At 42.6% G+C, this 19,306-nt stretch overlaps 1 protein-coding gene across 10 annotated transcripts in view; it reads right to left on the bottom strand.

Moving 5' to 3' along the window:
• ADGRL3 (adhesion G protein-coupled receptor L3) overlaps positions 1-19,306 on the bottom strand; it is a 738,987-nt gene that overhangs the window by 81,109 nt on the left and 638,572 nt on the right. For all 10 annotated transcript variants that reach the window (XM_074993922.1, XM_074993917.1, XM_074993919.1 and 7 more), the window contains one exon: positions 605-773. In XM_074993922.1, the coding sequence (XP_074850023.1) occupies positions 605-773 (169 nt within the window). The remainder of the gene's footprint in view (positions 1-604; positions 774-19,306) is intronic.

Here is a 19,306-nt window from a genome sequence, read left to right on the forward strand (position 1 = left end):
CTGATGATTACTTTTTGAAACAATATGTGTATCTTGCATTGCCATAGGAACTTTTGATAATCTTCTCCTTAGAAAATACACAATGCTGTTCCCACTAAAACAAACACTAAGTGTATACATCTATATAGGCAGGCGATTCCCAAGTGCTTTCGTGCATTAAGCTAAGCCAAGATAAACAGCCCTATCCTTCTCACCTTTATATCCATGCAATGCGGAAGGAAATTCATTGATGTCATCACTGACACCAATGAAATTATCTCAGTGTAACTCTGGACTAGAATGAACAGAGAATCAGGCTTCTAAAATGCAAACATTTCTCATGGACATTACATTATCCCTCCAAACTACACACAAGAATTTGGTACTGCATTCACTAATGTGATCTCCAGCTTCCAGACTGTTGGTATGCCAGAGCCAAGCCTCTCATTGAGCATCTCATTCTCATTCATCTCTCTGATTTCCAGTCTAAATACAGCCTCATTTTGCAAACAGAAACAAGTCTGTTTAATAAAAATGCAAGGCACATCGGTAACATTATAGTGTGGTTGTTAGGCAACAAAATACCCTGTTTCACTACTATGAAGCACGGAATAATTTGCCTTACCTTTTTCTGGAGGACACAGTGGAAAATGAATATAAACATTCCCTGCAGAGAATTGAAAATGGTGAAGAGATATGCCATGATGACTGTGCTTTCATTAATATACATAAGTCCAAAGGCCCAGGTCAGTCCTAAGAGGCAGAGAAGGGCTATTGCACCAATAACCCATGACCTGCAGAGAGAAAGAAAACAAATACAGAAAGGAATTGGTCTTTGATCCATTGAGGAATTAGTACACCTTCCAGCCATGAGTATATTCTGCTATCATTTTAGCAGAAGGAAAAACAAACAACAACAGAGAGAGCAACCAGGAGCTTATTTTTTTGACAAAAGCACTTCTGAAATTCCATGCACTTTACGAATCTTCGAGCTTGAGGAGAGATACAAAAATGAAAATGTTATGAGGACAGAAATTCATCTTAACCAAAGCAGATTGGCACCACAAATGTCGTAATGCAGCAGCAGTGAATATGCAAATGATATGTAGATGATGTTTCTGCAAATGATTGAGAAAAAGCTACGCCCGCTCCCCAAACAATCCTTTGTAAGGAGTTGTTTGTTAGCCCCCACTTCTTTCACTGGTGAAGTTGGATTAGCTTCTTTAAATGCTCCCTATTGAAAAGCAAGGCACTTTTATTCCTGTATTGCCCCTTGTTTTTGGTTAAAACATGGTAAACCAACTGCAAACGGCTGTGCAGGCTCTGGGGCGTGGCTTGCCTGAGCTGTCAGGTGGGGGAAGGCTTCCCTGTGCCTCCGCTTCAGAGTTTTGTCCCAAAGCAGGAGGGTGGGGAGAGGCGTATTCTCAATGTGTGGCTGCTTCCCCTCCAGCATGCGTTTCACTTGTGCTGCTAGGATGGTCTGCAGGGGGGAAATCTCATGGAGACGCAAATAGTAAGTCTGATGGAGCGTCAATACCCTTCTCCACAGCGACAGAGAGGTCGCTGTATTACTCTGTATCTATCAAAACAAACCCGCAGTCATGTAGCACTTCAAAGACTAACAAAATAATTTATTAGGTGGTGAACTTGTGTGGGACAGACCCACTTCCTTGGATCTATAGCCTGACCACAACAGACTCACTATATAAAGCAGAGAGGTCCAAAAATTGTTATCAAGGTTAAAGAGTGAAGAGCAGGATAGGGAGCAGAAGACAACCTACTCCAGTCTTAGGCTCTGCTCGGTGCCCGCTGAAATGAATGGCAGTCAACCTCCCCGGGTGCTGGATTGGACCTTAACAAGAATGTTACTGTGCTGGCGCCATGCGATCTTCCACCTACTGGCCACACTGGGTAGTGCAGCACTCACAGCCTCGGCTGAGGATCCCTAGGTTTAACCCCAGGGCCAGGTTCCTCTCTAGCTTATGCTGGTGCAAATCAGAAGTAACTCCACCAAACTGCATGGGATTACAGCATCCAAACCTGGTTTTCATTTGAGTGGACTCAGACCTGCATGCCTGCCCAGACATATTCCTTTGCCATTCACACCTCTCGTTTTTAACTCTTCTATTAGACAGGCTTTGGATTGATTTCCACCGAGTATAGAGCCCTGCCCCAGCTTCCTTCACTTCATCTATACCCTCTCTTTACATCAGCCTCAGAAGGCAAAGGCTTTGAGCACTCTGCTGCCAACAGCAGGAGAACATGAAAAACCAAGCTCCTGATAGGGAGGATGGAACTTGAATTCTGCCTGCTCTTCAACCTGTTGAAAGACAGCAGGCTTGAAAAAGCTTGGCTTGTGCTAGAATGGAGTGTAGTTTGCATTCTGCTCAGGTGAAGGCAAGGAGCTGGGCGGGGGGGGCGGGGGGGGGCGGGCAGAGAGAGAGAAAGAGACAGTGTATGCGTGCACATGTGTGTGTAAAAGGAGCCTGTGAAAAATCCTGTGAGAAAGCCAAATCATTTGCAACTGGGGATGCCACTCCATAGTCAGGCTGCTAGAACAATGTGTCAGCCTTCACTTTGAACCCTGTGTTTTCTTAAAAATTTGTCCTAATCAGCAGCACATTCTTGGTGTGCTAATGTTTCTCATTGTTTTTTTTGAATTTTAGAAAGAGAATACAGTATTATTAGCCCACTGAAGTTCATAAAACACGTACGATTTATCCATGAGACCAGAAGAGCTCCCTAAGGTAACTACTTATTTAGGCACAATTAAAAAAAATCCCTATTATGTATCTAGCAAACCAGAACCAGCTCCTTTGAAGCATTTCCAGTCAATTCTGTGAATAAATATTTAGCCCTATGCAAATTAAAATGCAGCTTCAAAATCCTTCTGAAAGCTAGCCAACTGATAAAGTTTAATAGCTTGGCTCTTTTAAATATTTTTTCCTTCCAAGATTCCACCAGCAAGGAGAACACATTATGATCTTAATTGCAAAAACAAGTCATTTTTACAAAAAATAATGTAGAAGCAAAAATTGTCTCTTGAGTACTTATATATTTTGGTGATTAAGAACTGACCCACATGGTAATGGAAAATTGCCCTATCTTCAGTTGCAGCCACTTCTTGAGTCTGAGAAGATTGTCTCAGCCCACAGAGATGTAAGGGAAAGAAGGAAACAATTTATATAACAGTAGCAGACATACATTATCTTAGCAGCTGAAAGGAATCTTTGGGTTAGAGGCACCACACAGAACAAACGGTATAATATGCAAAGTTCTGATGTGGAAAAGAGACCTGCAGGTAAAGAGGGGGTAAAAACTACATACAATTATTCCACCCTGTACCCTTGAAAAGGGGGCTGAAAAATGACAAGAGCATGAGAATGGTACTGGAGAAATGGACGCAAAGGACTCTTCACCAGAAGAACAAACTGAAAGTCTATTGCAAAGTTATGATTCTATTATACTACTTTATCTCTCTTTTATGTATTGATTTACTTGTTTGTTTGTTTGTTTATTTTTGGTTGCAGGACCAGAACTGTTGCTATAAAGTGAATAATTTGTCTGTTTCTTGATTCCTTTTGTGTTTAGTTCTTTGTACAGACTTGTATTTCTATTACGAATTTTTCAGCGTTTTTTTTTTAATTCAGTTCCCAAGGAATGGAAAAACACAAAACATCAAATATTTGCATGACTGAAAGCCTGAAAGTGACAATTTGGGATAACTGCATTCTCGTCTTTAAGGAGATATTTTCCCAAGCACAGAGATTTAGTCCCCGTAAGCTTCAATGTGGATTAAGACTCTTGCATCACTTTGAAAATGTACCCCCTAAATTGCATAAAAGAATTCAAAGCCAAAGCCATCCTGACCAACAGAACACCCTTGATAAACAGAGAGAGCACAATGGAACAGGAAAGCTGCTTTTGGTATAACAAGTCTGTACTACATACAACTGCTTGAACATTTGTAGCGACTTCGGGTGATGTCCAATTGAGAATTGTGAAGCTGATAAAGTGACAATTCTTTGGCAATACACACGCAGCACAGTTACTCTGCATAGAAGCTGTATGCCTGGCCATTTTCCTGCACAGTTTGCTCTTCTGCCTCCAACGTGAATGACAGAAGCTTTAATGATTTTTCAGTATTGATCTGACAGCTGGTTCATGAGACCACACTGATAAATGAGATTTATCAGCCATTCAGGTCATTCTTACTTGATGAAGGGTCTGTTATCCTCATAGCTAAAGAGTGCATGGACAAAGACAAGAACACCAACATTAGAATATATTGCCAGGGAGAATATTTTGTAAGACATAACCAAACCTTGTTAACGGCCTACCATGAAAAATGCCCCAGCCTCCTGCGGAGGTGTGTCCACCACACACTGACCAGACTGGTTTATTTATCAGAGCACCTAACCAACAGTTGCCAGCGCGGGATCACTTCTCAGCTTTCCAGCCATCTTCTGTTGCTTACAACATTTCAACTGACTTAAAAAAATCTATTTAAAAAACACCAAACCAAGCCAAACCAAAACCCTTTCCGCCTATGGACAGATTTAATAGAGCAAATCTAATGGAGGCACCCTGGAATGCTTTGATACATTGAGATGGCAAGCTTCACTGTACCTTAGGCATTCTTTGTCCAATATATTAGGGTGTATTAGAGAAGCCTTATCTTTTTCATTAGTTCTTTCCATAATTGTAACTCCCAGGTTCCCTACTGATGAGTCAGACTGCAACATTATCCTCTTTTAAAGATAACGACATTACAAAATCATCTAAAACCTTCTCTGCTGGTTGCAAAGTGACAGGAAAGTGTTGGCATATTTACTTCCACTTTTTTGGGTGTGGAGGGGAGGCTGGGCAGAGAGAAGGCACAGTGTTGTCTACCAAACAAGATGAAGAAGCCACCTCACTGTAGCCAATCACAGATCATCTAAAACTGCCGCATCAAACAAAGTTCTTCTGCCCTCAGAACACAAGATTATTTGCACTCATTCTTCTAGTTAACCCCTTAGGATAACCCTGCACTTAGTTGCCAACAGGGAGCAAGACAGGCCCTGGAATTTCCCTTTGCTCCTCCTGGTAGCTTCCACTTTTGATGCCATGACCTCTTGTTTCAGCTGTCACTGGTACAAGAGAGGGACATGGGCTGAGTGTGTTCTGCTCATTCCCAATGACAGCTCTGCTGGCGTGTGTGCATGTGTCGGTCCTGTTACAGCCTGCCTCAGTCCCTGTTGCATCAGAAACCTGTCATGGCCGAAGAGACTAATTCCATTGTGCCCGAGCTCTAAAAAAAACACCACCACGGATGGCTTGCTGGGGAGATGCCAGCGCTGCGGATTGTCAACGAAACCTCTGACGGAAAAGGAATTGCACTCAGTAAGGCCCTTCTGTAACACTGGCATGGGGCTCCCTTTTCCTTCCCATAATGGTCATGGTCTGCAAGCTCTTAGGGTCAATTTTTGTTCTCATTTATACCTATAAACCCCTGTGGGCATCCATGGGAGCTGAATCTGGCCCTTACTGTGGGAATTTAGCCCTGCATGTCATGCAAAGGACTCTGCTTTGTTTGTCCTGCACAAAATGTGTGGCTGAGTTAGTGTAACGTGCTGGGTGGAGAGTTGTGCATGCCAGTGTGGATGTTGGGGTGAAGGGAGAACAGAGTTTTAGCTGAGCCCGTCATGCCCACAATACAAGGCCAAGAACCACTGCAGAACATGAGTTCTGGCAGTCCAAAGCTCACCTCAGAACAGCAGATGACCCGAGGGTGACCTCACTGACAGGCAGACCACCTGCACTTCTGTCTTTATTTTCCCTGTCTCTACTGGGAGTGACCCCAGGAGAGTCACTGGAGCTCCCTGGGTCCGAGATCAGGGGCCGTGGGCATGGCAGATGTGCCTCTACTACCTCACCTGTCAGTAGGAAAACCGTCCCCCATCATGGCCCAGTAGTGCCGCTCAACTCGTTAGCCAAGCTGCCTGTGCACGCACTGACACCTCCCCAAACGCCAGCAGGCAGCCCCATCCCAGTGTCAACACCCACCTCTGCATCGTCACTAGCGCACCAGCCCAGCTGGGTTAGTGGTGAGGCTTTGTGCCTTCCCCTTTGGTTTTCTCCAGCATCTGACCACCACCTCCCATCCTGCACTCACTGGGCTCTCCTGCCTCCACTGAGGCCAAGCTCGCACTTACAAGAGGATGGCCACCCTCCCTGCACATGTCCTCGGCAGCTTGGCAGCACACAGGGACAGGCTGTGTGCAGACAGAACCACTCTCAAGGTTACATGCTGTGTTTGGACCATCTGGGGCAGCTTTCCCACCAGACGCAAAGCCAGTTTAACAGCTTCCCAGGGGGATGACACCTGAGGGAGTGACATGGACTTTCTTCTAGCTGGACAATCATGTGGGCTATGGATTGAGGGTCTAGGGTAGAGGATGAGGCAGGTTTCTGGCAGCTGGGACTCCTTGCAGGAGTAAGTCCAGCCTGAACCATCTTCCCAGGTCAGGAAATGTCTGTCTCACTTCCCACTCTGCACTCCTCAGGTAGCTTCCTTCTTTGCTACTCGTGGAGGCAGGTCAGATCTGGGGCAGAGGTATAGGAGAAGGAAGGTTGTGAGCATCAACACAAGGGTCTCAGCTCTGATGTATGGTGGTGGCTGAGAACTGGCCAGAGAGGAAAAATTATCTTGAGGGGCTTTGGGATGGGTACCAAGGGGGCAGCTGGTGGAGGGAGATGGGGAAAGAGTGGGAGGCAGGAATGAGGTATGATTCTTGTGTGGAGGGCAGAGCAAAGAGAGTTATCTCTAGTAACAGAAGTCTATAGAGCAAGCCTCTGGTCTGAGGTCTGTTGGCTTCTTGCTCCCTCCATGAACTGGGACTCTAACTTGGGAAGCGGGGGGGCCTGTTTTATCTCTGCATCAACAAAACATGCATTCAGCACAGCTGAATTTGCTGTTAGTTCCAAATTTTCAGAAGCGCCTAAAAATAAATTTCCACAACATTTTAAAGGCTCGCAAGTCCAAGTCCCATTATCCAAAGTCACTGAGGCACTTGGGAGCCTAAGTCCTATGCAGCAGATATTCAGAGCTATTTAGGTGCCTAAAGATTGAGATATGCCACTAGAGGGATTTTCAAAAGCATGTGAGAAGATTAAGTACATAACTCCCACTGATTTCATACTTCTGGCCCATGGAACTTGGGCGCCTAAGTCACTAACATTTGATCCCTTGTTTTGATTTTAAAAACTAAAGTAGTTTTAAGAACTTTAGCTCAGATGTAAATATCTGTTCTCGCAAATGCAATATCAGAGTAGAATTTGTTTCCTGGTAAAGTCCATAGGTGTTGTATGTTGTTACTGCTCATGTAGTGTTATCGCTGGCATTGCACACAAAAAATTTACAGGAAAAGGACAACACTTGGAATTAAATATATGACCAATGCCTGACTGAGGTAAAATGTAGCTGACAGCCATAAAACTTTGGCATATAATACAAACAAATAAAATACAACCCTAAATCTTGGGTGAAATGAACATCAGTCACAGTAAGCTTTGTGAGACACAAATGAGGAACCAGTAGAGAGAGTCTATTTATAATCTGTGCACCCTCATCCAATGGAATATTTTTTTCCTTATCCCTAGCAACTAGGGATTACTTTATGCTCTGAGACACACGCATCTAAACCCTGCTTTTCTTTTGACCCTAGCTGATCTAATGGTGGATGGCTTTATTATCCACAGAGAAATCCTGGACATTTTTGAATCCAACAGAAACCTCTATCATAACTTGCGGCAATAAGTTCCATAGGTTAACTCTGCCTTGTGTAATACGCTCAAAATCAGATTTAAACTATATGTTGTTCCATGTTACTGGGCAACCTTGTTCTTACACAGTGAGAAAGAAGCGTCCAATTTATCTTCTGTCTTCCCTTCAATTTTTGCAGGATGAAGAGTTTCATAAACTGGTGTCTAAAGTTACGCTCCTATGTCTCCATTTAGGCAGCTAACTACATGATCTGGTTTTAGAGTGGAGAGCCTCCTGGAGCTCTCAAGATAGAGAAGGGATGAAAGTGGAAAAGATAGGCTGTGTGTTTAAAAAAAAAAACCACTTGATTCTGGTCTGCACACTGATTCACCAAGGAACGTCACGTGTAAAGTCAAAAATGAAAGCCAGGATCACACTGGTTATTAAAGTTATTGTGAAATGTAGGTACAGGTCCTACATAAGCAGTTACATGGGTCTACTACAAATGCGTTCCCGAAGTCCGCATCAAGGCACAGCTCACAGACAAGGATCAGACACAAGATATTAAGTCAACAGAGCGGAAGCCTCATTTCCACACCAAGTCTATGGGAAAGGGAGATAAAGTCAACAGAACTAGAGAACAAGCTACAGGAGGTCATCCTGATTCTGGCTAAAACCACTGAACTCTGGGGGATGCACGGAGGAGGACATCCCTTTATCCTTCCTTGAAGAAGTAATCAGGCAGAGCAGTTACATTACTGAAATTGGATCTCAAGCAGCACTGGATGAAAATGCAGCAGCAGATCTCCAAGGTGAGATAAATGTCTCTGGACAGACAGTTCCTCTTTCAGTTTAGTCTCCAGAAACCATGTTCTGATTGTGTTTTGCATGTAACCTTTCGCTTCCATTATCCTTTCTCAACATTTTGTGCATCTTGCACTTTTACTAATACATTTATTGTTGTTTTCACTCTACACATATCTCAGAGCTGTGCACTTAAGTTAGCTGCTGATCCTGAGCTGAATCACACAAGCTGGTGCGTACAACCTACTCCTGGGGACAGCAGACCTGGCATCTCTCTTGAGTGCTCAACAGAGAAGGGGCTAGGTACAGAGGAATGCTTCACAGGAGACTAGGACACACCTGCTGGTAACCTGCAAGGCAAAGTAAGGGCTGGCATAGCCCAGAGGTGCTTGCTTAGAGGGTACCAGGGCTGATGGTGTCAGGAGACAGCCATGCAGTTAAGCACAAGTACTTCAGCCACTCACAGGAGGCAGGGTTACAAAGGTGACTGAGGCATAGGTACCCTGAAAAGCCTTTCAACTGTTAATAGCCTCCCTGTTATGATATATTTTCTCTCCCTCACACACACGTCACAGATGACCAGAAATAAGAGAGTGCAAGTGAACAGCTGAGTCTAGCATTTTAAATAGACAGTGACTACGTCCTACATTACTTCAAACTTCCTCACGTATGACCCACCACCAATACAGATTATTACAACTCACACAAACATTTGAAATTCAATTATTTTAATTATTTATGCAGTTTTCTTGCATTTTTTGCCACCGCAACAGAAACAAATAAGTAAGTCTGGATTTTTGATAATGGAATAATTTCTATTTGCCTTATTTTGTATAAGGTAAGTTATTTTGTTTATTATATTTTTACAAAATGTAGGTTTCCAGCCAACTTTGAAGTGAAACACCCCATTAAAAACATAAATAACTAACCAACAACAGATGCTATGATTTATGCAGCTACACACCTGATGGTTTAATTATAAATTTTTCTAACTAAAAACACCTCTGGTATCTCAAAGTGTTCCCCCCTTATTCCTGAGGCTAGTTAAAGGTTGATGCTTGATGAAAAGTGGCCAGAGGTCCTCATACAATTAGTCACTCTGCACGTAAGTGGTCTGGTGAGCAAAGATGGAGGCCCAAGGTGAGCAGAACCTAACTTGGCTTCCATGCTGAATAAAGGCACCGAGGCTGTGCATGCTCCTCAGACATGACTTGAAATGATGTGTATAATGCATTTCACCCCATGTGATTAAACTATACCTTCCCTAAAACGAGAGTCCCTGGAGTCAAACAGAAACGAGAACAAAATGTGATATTTTCCATTCCTATCTACCATGGGATTTAGCACATCTGGTTATTTTTTTCTTCAATTTTAGGGTGAGCAATAATTAATTGAGGCAACTTCTGAAAACTCTACAGTAAGTGACCTGAAGTCCAGAGATGCTCTTGCAGAAAACAAATGTGTTCATTCTGAAAAATCAATAGGGATATAAAAGGCTACTTAAAGAATTTGGCTCTACATTTTGTAACAAGACCCAACATGAAAGGCTGGCATTGAGCCAGATTTCCTAAACACACTTAGACCACTAATGTATGTCACATGGATTTTCATGAAACAGTTTCAGCTACTCATTCTCTCAACCATCAACAAGATTTTATCCCTTTTCCTTTGTGTCCTCCCAGCCCCTTCATGCTTCCTCAGCTTCCCCTTCTGACGACAAAAAATCACTCTCACTGGCTGCCAGTGAACAACTCCAAGGGAACAGTCCAAAATCCATGTTCTCAGGTGCTGCCCTGGAGGGTGACATCCAGCCAGTGCTTCACTTGTAATAAAAGAGGTGGTTGCGGGGGAAGGAGGAGGCTTCAGCAATTTGTTTTTACATTCTTAACTGACTCAACAAGCCCAGAGGTGCCACAGCTCAGGGGCCTGGCAAGCCCTGGCATGAATTAAGCACCACCTCTCTGGAATAGCTTTTACTGGACTAAAATGGCCAGAATCAGCTGGAAGGGTGAGATCTTATTGCACACAAAGGAGAGAGAGAAAAGGTAGATTACCTGCTGTTTGGGGATCCAGTTGGACATACTGTGGGGTAATACACCCATCAGCATTTTCCCCAGAAGATATTGCCAGGTGGCCAACTGTTCTGGACTAGCTACAATGGTGAGTGGGCACTCTGCCCAGTTACTGAAAATGCTTAGAATGGGTAGAGGCTGCCAGGCCTTGCACCATGAAGGATTTACCTTAAGTAGGAGGGAGGGGAGCTTTGATGGGGGACAGAATGTCAAGAAGACTGCCAGAAGAGACTGACCACAAAGGAGGAGAGAAATAAGCTGTGTGTAATTCAGGTAAGTGCCGGACAAGGATCTGAGGCCCGGTTTCTCAGTCGCCCAGCCCAGTGCAAACTGGTCACCCGGTGGGTTGCATGTTGTGACCACGTCAGAATGGGAGGACCATGTCACCGGGGTCTCAATGAGAGCACAAAGTGTAGAACAATGGGGAAACACAGGCACGAGCTTTCGGGAGCTGGCCAGGACCATTTTAGGCATGCCCACCTGTAATCTGAACCCAAGGCTGATGTGTGTGCAGAGCTGCAAACAGGATCAAGTTCCTAGACAATGGGATGCCTAAAAGATCCTAGTGTCATCAGACAACCAAGTCCCATTGGCTTTCAATGGGAATAGGACTGCTAACAAAGTCATGGAAATCTCACCCAGTTAATTGCCATCACTCTGGGCCATCTTCTTAGGGCATTCAGGCACAGAATTTGGAATTATTGCATCATTTGTCTGGCTATATCTTATAACCTCAGACCTGTTTTCCCCTTTTGTTTCAACAAGATGTTGTTGGGAAAGACCTGGCCTGTTTTCTGAGATTTGTTCTTAATTACTGTAATTGAAAAGAGCAATTTTGTTAAGCTCATCTAATTTTCCGTAAGTAATTAATTGCCCTCAAAATTGCTTATCCTATGTATTTTCTTCTGTCTAACTTTGCAAAGATGTGTCATAATTATTCAAAACACAGTAAAGTATAACGATGTATCTGTTTCCGCATGATAGAGATCCGATAAAGAGCTTGGCTACATCTGCATTTTTGAAGCCGGCCTTTGCAGCTAAAATACTAAACCTGTGAATTTTTAAAACAATCATCTCGATGAACAGTTTCATAGCGAGACCGTGGGTATTGAATATCTTACAGGACACTCTCTCAATCGATATTTATTGATTGGCTTTTGTTTCCAAAGGAGGACACCTGTCAGTGGAAAGATTAGTGCTTCCTATAGCCACTCAACGCTAATGTAGCCATCATGAAAATGATAGCTAAGCAAGCAAAATAACCTGATAATCGATTATTAATAAAAACTTTCCATAAAGAAATAAAACTGTGGCCAAGAGGAATGTATGAAATATGTTGCAACTAATGTTACCATCTGGACATGCACATGAAAATAAATGCGATCCCAGGTGTCTTTTTCATTTCAATAACTTTGAATATTAGCAATTTTCGTTTAAGTGTTTACAAACTGTGTACACTAAGAAAAATAAAACATGTAGCATGTTTATTGGTTAGGACTCGTGAAAGCACTTAATTAAGTGTATATGCAAGAGATGACAGTATATTACTTGTGGGTTTATCTGTGAGAGATGGATCATGCTGGGATGCTGCTGAGCAGGGTACTTTGCTATGAAAGGTCCGGAAAAGTCTAGTAAGCAGACCGCTAACTTTCTGAGAACACCGGACCAAAATGCATTACAAATTTTAAGGCCCTAAAGAAATGCTATGTTCACTCACAGTCTGACCTGCACAACACTGGCCAGAGACCCTTACCCCAGTAACTATATCCATCTAGTCAAAGTACCTGTGGTTAAATGAGGTGAATAATATCAACCCTGAGCTGGGGTAAGTGACCTAGAAGCTAAGACCCATTTCCAAAAGCACTTTATTCACTAGTTATGTCTGTATTGCAAAAACCCAAACAAGCAACCAATCCACCCACCCGCCAACCAATGAAAAACACAGGTGGCAGGTGAGTCTAAGATTGGGCTTATGGTGTTAGAAACAGCCAACCTCATGCTCTAGATTGGGTTGGAGCTGAAGCTGTGAAAAACCATCTCCTCCCGTATTTCAGAGTCCAGGTTTCAGTATGAGCTGGAACATCTACTTTTACCTGCTCCTAGCTCAGAGACTCCCAGCTGCAAGTGGGTTTTGTTTTTTGTTTTGTTTTGTTTTTGCCATGTGGACATATCCCTAGACACTTCAGAAAATTTTCCAAGTGAAGTTGGGACTTCCCATAAAATTTTCAAGTGACAGAGAACCTGCCATGTCCCTTGGAGAGCTCCACTGGCTATCTGGCCTCACTGTTAAGCCTTCACACTTTAGCCATGTCTACACATGCACGCTACTTCGAAGTAGCGGCACTAACTTTGAAATAGCGCCCATCACGGCTACACATTTTGGGCGCTACTTCGATGTTAACATCGACGTTAGGTGGCGAGACGTCGAAGCCACTAACCCCATGAGAGGATGGGAATAGCGCCCTACTTCAAAGTTGAACGTCGAAGTAGGGCACATGTAGCCGATCCGCGTCCCGCAACATCGAAATAGCGGGGTCCGCCATGGCGGCCATCAGCTGAGGGGTTGAGAGATGCTCTCTCTCCAGCCCCTGCGGGGCTCTATGGTCACTGTGTGCAGCAGCCCTTAGCCCAGGGCTTCTGACTGCTGCCGCTGCAGCTGGGGATCCATGCTGCATGCACAGGGTCTGCAACCAGTTGTCGGCTCTGTGGACCTTGTGTTGTTTAGTGCAACTGTGTCTGGGAGGGGCCCTTTAAGGGAGTGGCTTGCTGTTAAGTCCACCCTGTGACCCTGTCTGCAGCTGTTCCTGGCACCCTTATTTCGATGTGTGCTACTTTGGTGTGTAGACGTTCCCTTGCAGCGCCTATTTCGATGTGATGCTGCGCAACGTCGATGTTGAACGTCGACGTTGCCAGCCCTGGAGGACGTGTAGACATTATTCATTGAAATAGCCTATTTCGATGTCGCTACATTGAAATAAGCTACTTCGATGTAGGCTTCACGTGTAGACGTAGCCTTTATTTGTTGCCTGAATGGGTGTAGTGACACCTTCCAGTCATTGGCTCTGGTTAACTTTTTGTTCCTTAGCAAGAGAGATCTTGCCCCAGTGTAGGTTCTCATGTGCCTCTATCTGCTTTGGAAGCACATGCCGCAGGAAGTGAGATTTGAATGGTTACTGCTAGGATTTCCATTTACTTCTACTAACCAGGAGGAGCAGCTGCTTGAGCACAGCATTGAGAAGGGAGAATGAGAGCAGGGCTAGACGTGGACACAGTAAGGCCTCTAATGAAATTCTGTCTGTCCCAGGCAGTGTGAGAGTATAACCAGCCAGTTTGGGCTAATTACAGTCCCTTTCAAACTATGGGTTTTTAACACCTGTGGCTATTTTAGTTCTATTAATTACAAATATTATGAATGCATCAGTATGGCTTTGGATCATGAGGAGAACAGAAATATTCACTTCTCCTACAGCAAATACTGGCTCACATTCACTTGGCTGTTACATCAGGACTCATCTCACTGCCAGTGCACCCACTTCCTGAATACGCAGTGCACAAAACCTCTCGTTATTTAGTGCTCTGTGCGCCTCTCAGCATAATGGGCCCAATCCTCGGTGACCATCCTTGCAGCCCCACCGACAGGAATTGAGGAGTGCTGAATGCTTTGCTGAATTAGGCCTTACATCCAAGCCTACTGGCTCAGGTATGTGCCTGAGCAGCTGCTGAGCATGCATACTTTGGTCCTTTGCACCTTTCAGCACCCAACAGGATGGAGCCCTCAAGCAGAGAGTTATACAGCATCATCACTGCATGTTTCTAGGCAAATGCCAGTGCAGAAGCAACGAAGGATGAAAATGTTTCTGTTCTACAAGATCAGTTCCCATATGAAGCTGGTATAATATGTACTTCCAAAGCCTGCAGCATCACTAACCATTTCCAAGGAACTGTGTCTTCAAGTGAATAATATAAATCACTGCAGAAATTAACAAAGATTAATAGACCGATATGCAGTGATCTTCATCATCTTTGCATTTTCATATGATTTGAAAAACACAGCTATCCCACTGGAAAATTAATCTTGCTTTGGTAAAAATGACACTCAAGATAAAAATCATTAAAACAATTCCTTACCAACTTTACTGATCTAATCTCTTATTATTAAAATGAAAAGAAGTTTAAAAATTAAACTCTAACTTACTTTTCATGGCACTGAAAGCAGTTTGGTTACTTTTTCAATCGGCTTGATACATGAAACTAGATCAGTTGTTTTCACTTTCTGATTTGCTTGATGCTGTGACAGAGCATGGGTGTATTAAACAGTTTTGCAGGTGAATATTTATTTTCTCTATTAGAATTTTAATAGTTTTTCTTTTCAGTTATATTTCTGTTTGTTAAAGGTTTTCTACGTACTTTAAAATAACTAATTTTGGAAACTGAACAACTCACAAGTGCCTCCTGAAATAGGACATATAACTAAACTACGAAAATGAGCTTTTACCACATCTGCACCATATCTAATATATCATGGATGAAATGCACTGACTCCAATGGCACTTACCGTTGCTCAGCATGTTCCAAGATTTGGGTCACTGGTTGGATCAGTTAATTTCAAACTAAGTTGTTTCCTTTGGTTGTAGTAATATGAACTGATCTGTCATTTACAGAATCATGATGCAATCACCAGCTGTAGCTGTCTTGGTAATCAAAGGGGAACATACAGGAAAATGGATAGTAAAGCTAGAGGGATGCTTTTTCAAAGTGGCTTCTAATTTTCAGTCATTTCATTTCTGACCAAATTTACACATCAGAATCTGATTTTCAGAACTACAATCCCTAATGTTCAAAAATCATGAATCAGACCCTGCAAAAGGCATAGGAGTGGCTTTAAAAAAATCAAGATTAAGAATAAATGGTTTTTCTTTTCTTTGCCTCTTGCCTTTGACCTTTTAATATCCACTTTTCAAAGAGGGTTTTTTTTTGGTTTTGTTTTGTTTTCCAAATATGGGAAACTTAGTTTTTAAATGAATAATGCAATTCTCACATAAACATGCAACTCCTGGAGCTAGAGCTTTAAGAAAAAGATTAACTATTGTGAGATGCGTGATTACACCTCAAGAACTCAAAACATCCCATATATGAGAGACTACTGGGCCAGGTTTTCCTTCCTAAGCAGTGAGAATCACCACCTGGAAAGCTGGCAGAGTTTAACCTCGCTCTTAGGATCCCGCTAAGGAAACAGCCAAATAGGCACTCTCCCGATCCCCAAATCTCACTTTGTGCCTTCTTTCATGTGACTGAATCCCTTACAGTGCATTAAGCATCTGGACATGGATCATCAAATGACGAAAAATATGCTGCTTCGTTGTGGGATAAATGATTCAAGAGTGTGAAAATAACTATTCAGTCAGCTGAGAGAAATGTTTTCCCTTAATTTACATATTATATATGGTGATACTCCAATCGCATGGAACTGGAAGGGACCTTCAGAGGTCATGGAATCCAGTACCCTGCACTCACAGCAGGACCTAGCACCACCCCTGCCAATTTTTTTAAAAATGTATTTGCCCCAGATCCCTAAATGGCCCCCTCAAGGACTGAACCTTGGGTTTAGCAGGCCAATGCTCAAGCCATTGAACTATCCCACGCCCCCTATGTTTTATATGCAAAACTTTAGTACCTGATCCATCCCCAACTCACATGGAATGCTTTGGAAACTGAGGATATACATCACCCCCGATGGACATACTGTTGTATTAATTCCAAGGGAATAAATGGCCACAGGTGTTAATCTACCTCAGACACTGTTTAGCATTAAATAAAGGCTGAGGTTTGGTAGACAGATACTTCAGCATGGCTGGTATTAAGGCAAACATCATTCATGTTTTAACTTTTTGTATGGAAGATAAAGAAAAAAAGTAAAAAGAAAACCCAAAACATTTGAAATGTAAAGCATTAAATAAGACTTTCCTTTTAACAACATTTTCTTTTCTTTTTAGTTGGAGAGAATTTTAGAAGCCCCCTGTTTGGCCACCTCTGAGATGATATTAGAGGTGGCAATAAGTGACCTTTTAGGGACAAGAGAAGAAGTTATCTGAGCTGGTCTGGAGCTGTTGAAGCCTGATTTGATATGAGGCAGTGTTTGGGATTTGACTGAGTTGGGCAACATAGTGATGTTATCGAGGTACCTTTCTTTGGCCTGGTTTGGTTAGGACATCTTTTAGGGTTAGGATGAAGAAGGCCTGAGATCCCAGGAGAAGATCAAGGTACAAGTAGTACTTATTGTTTCTGGGTTTTTTTTTTATTTTTTTTTATTTCCCATTTCCCCATCCCTCCAAACAAGGCTCTTGTTTTAAGAACCACAAAGGGAATGGTGGGTGGAACAGAGTACCCTTTCATTACTCTGTCCATCAATTAGGCCTAATATTTGACACACTGCTTTGATTCCTTCATCTTTTAACCATAAGCACAACTTTGTAGGCCCTCTTATTATAACAGGACTTACTTTTGTGTAGTATTAGGTCCTTATGGTTTCAACTCAGGGAAACACTGATGTGTTGATTTCAGCGGGATTTTAGCATATGCTTTTCCTCAATCAGAGCCTCACTAATTAACGTCAGTCTGTCTTTCTCCCTTAGAACATGGCACTAATAGAATAAATAATGCTCCAATGGAAACTTGGTTGGTTAATGCTAAAGAAAGAGGAATGATACTTGGCTGACAAAGAGCAAGAGAGATGCAACAAATGTAAAATGCAGGTGAAAGGATTTAATGCAGGGATAAAATTATCTTGAGGCCCCTAATTAATTCTCTCTTAAAAACAAAATGAAACAAAACAAAACTGAACTAACAAAGAAGTGAAAAGTTCGGGTACCAACAACAAAGACAATGGAAAATAAATTTCGAGGAGGATGTTTTTTTTTGTATTCCCTTTGATGGACATTTTCACTGAACACAATTTGCCAGTCCTACTTGCTATTCTTTGTGAAGACCTACACTAATTGTGTTTTAAAGGGCATCCCACTGATTTTAATGCAAACTCGGAGACAGGTTTTGTTTACTGTGGCTATAAAACAACAGAGCCACAATATGCATGGAAGAGAGAAGGAGAGCTAAATTTAAAACTCACAGTACATGACTTCCTTTTTCAGGAGCTTGCAACTGCATTTGGCTATAAAAGCATATATTTCACCTTTCCAAAACAAATCAAATAAACCTCACTGCTATACACCACACATCGGAAAATTGTCAGTGACAGTGATTTGGCTACATGGAATGCTAGCAAACCTAAGTACAGATGCAGAACAAGACAATTAAAAGTGTGGGGGTGGGAGGGGAGGAAAGGTTGAGGAACACACAGGGAGACTTAAAAGAAAAGGTTATCATGTATAAGAAACAGAACAGATGACTTATGGGCTCTCCCGTTCCGGTGTGATGAAGCATGCTTCAGTCTCTCCCCTCCAGCCATTCAGAAGCACATTAAGATTCCTGCATAACTTTAGGTATGGCAGGTGTCCAATCCCACTGAGGAATTCTTTCAAACTAATTACAGAATCTGCCTTTTATTAATCAAATAATCATTGCATCCCTGGAGCCAATTCTTTCATAATAGGATCAGTTTTGGTTACTGTAACGGCCCCAAAATGATGTCATACATAATTCCCCATGACACTCAACTGCAAACAAATGAATTCAAATACCAGTGGAGTGAGGTAAGCGATCCCCTGGGAAGGACATGAGCACCCTCCACTTCTAATGGTATTGTGAGCAGAATAACCATTATTTAAATAGCTTCTGATGAAGAAGCATGACTTGTCAACCTAATGTAAAGACGACACAGCCATTTGGGGAGACACAGGAAACAATTCTGCAGTAATGCGTTTCCCACAAAGAATAGAGCTGTGAGACAAAAAGTAAATGTTTCAGAACATGAACAAGACTTGGCAGGTGGTGGGGTTTGCACAAGCCAGCAGAGAAGAGAATGTATTACATCATCAGTCCAGTACAATACCAACACACGTGTTGCGTGGTTCCCTTGATATCAGTGAGACTACCCATGTGATAAAATACCTTGCTGGATCATGGCCTACTGCATGAAGATACGGGATCCTACTGTTCCTAAGTTATTCTGGATCCTTTACGCTGGTCCCTGAGAGTTAATTCCATTCTCAGGCATAAGGTCTATGCTCTAGTCCCACTTACACCTTCGATATGCAGAGGTAAATTTCATCCTGACAGAACTACAAGAGACATTCTCCACTGTTTTACTTCCTTTCCCCCGCCCACCACATTTCCCCTGCCAACTGAGGCTTCAGCATGTTTTTCAGTGGTAGCAATTTCATGGGCACAAGTTTATTGCCACCACTACCTAATCTACTCACCTTTCTACCTAATATTTTAATCATCAGTACCTTTCAAAAACTTGTTTTGATAGTTCTTATGGTCCACGCTGCATGTGGACTGAATGAATTCAAGTATGGGACTGCTGCAGTGAAGAGGGCTAGTCTGCAAAACCTATTCATAGCTTGAATTTCATGAAGGGCACAGATGTGAAGAGGTTCCAAGATGGAGCTATTTAATTTATTTATTACATTTCATCATATTTCATTCATTTCAAAGTGCCCAAAGCAATCCCAGTTTTCACTGAGCCTGGCCTATAAATACTCAACAGCAGAAAGAGGGATTTTGTTTTTAAACTTACAAAGGAGAG

This window comes from Carettochelys insculpta, chromosome 4 (genome assembly GCF_033958435.1).
Source record: "Carettochelys insculpta isolate YL-2023 chromosome 4, ASM3395843v1, whole genome shotgun sequence".
NCBI classification, from domain to species: domain Eukaryota; kingdom Metazoa; phylum Chordata; order Testudines; family Carettochelyidae; genus Carettochelys; species Carettochelys insculpta.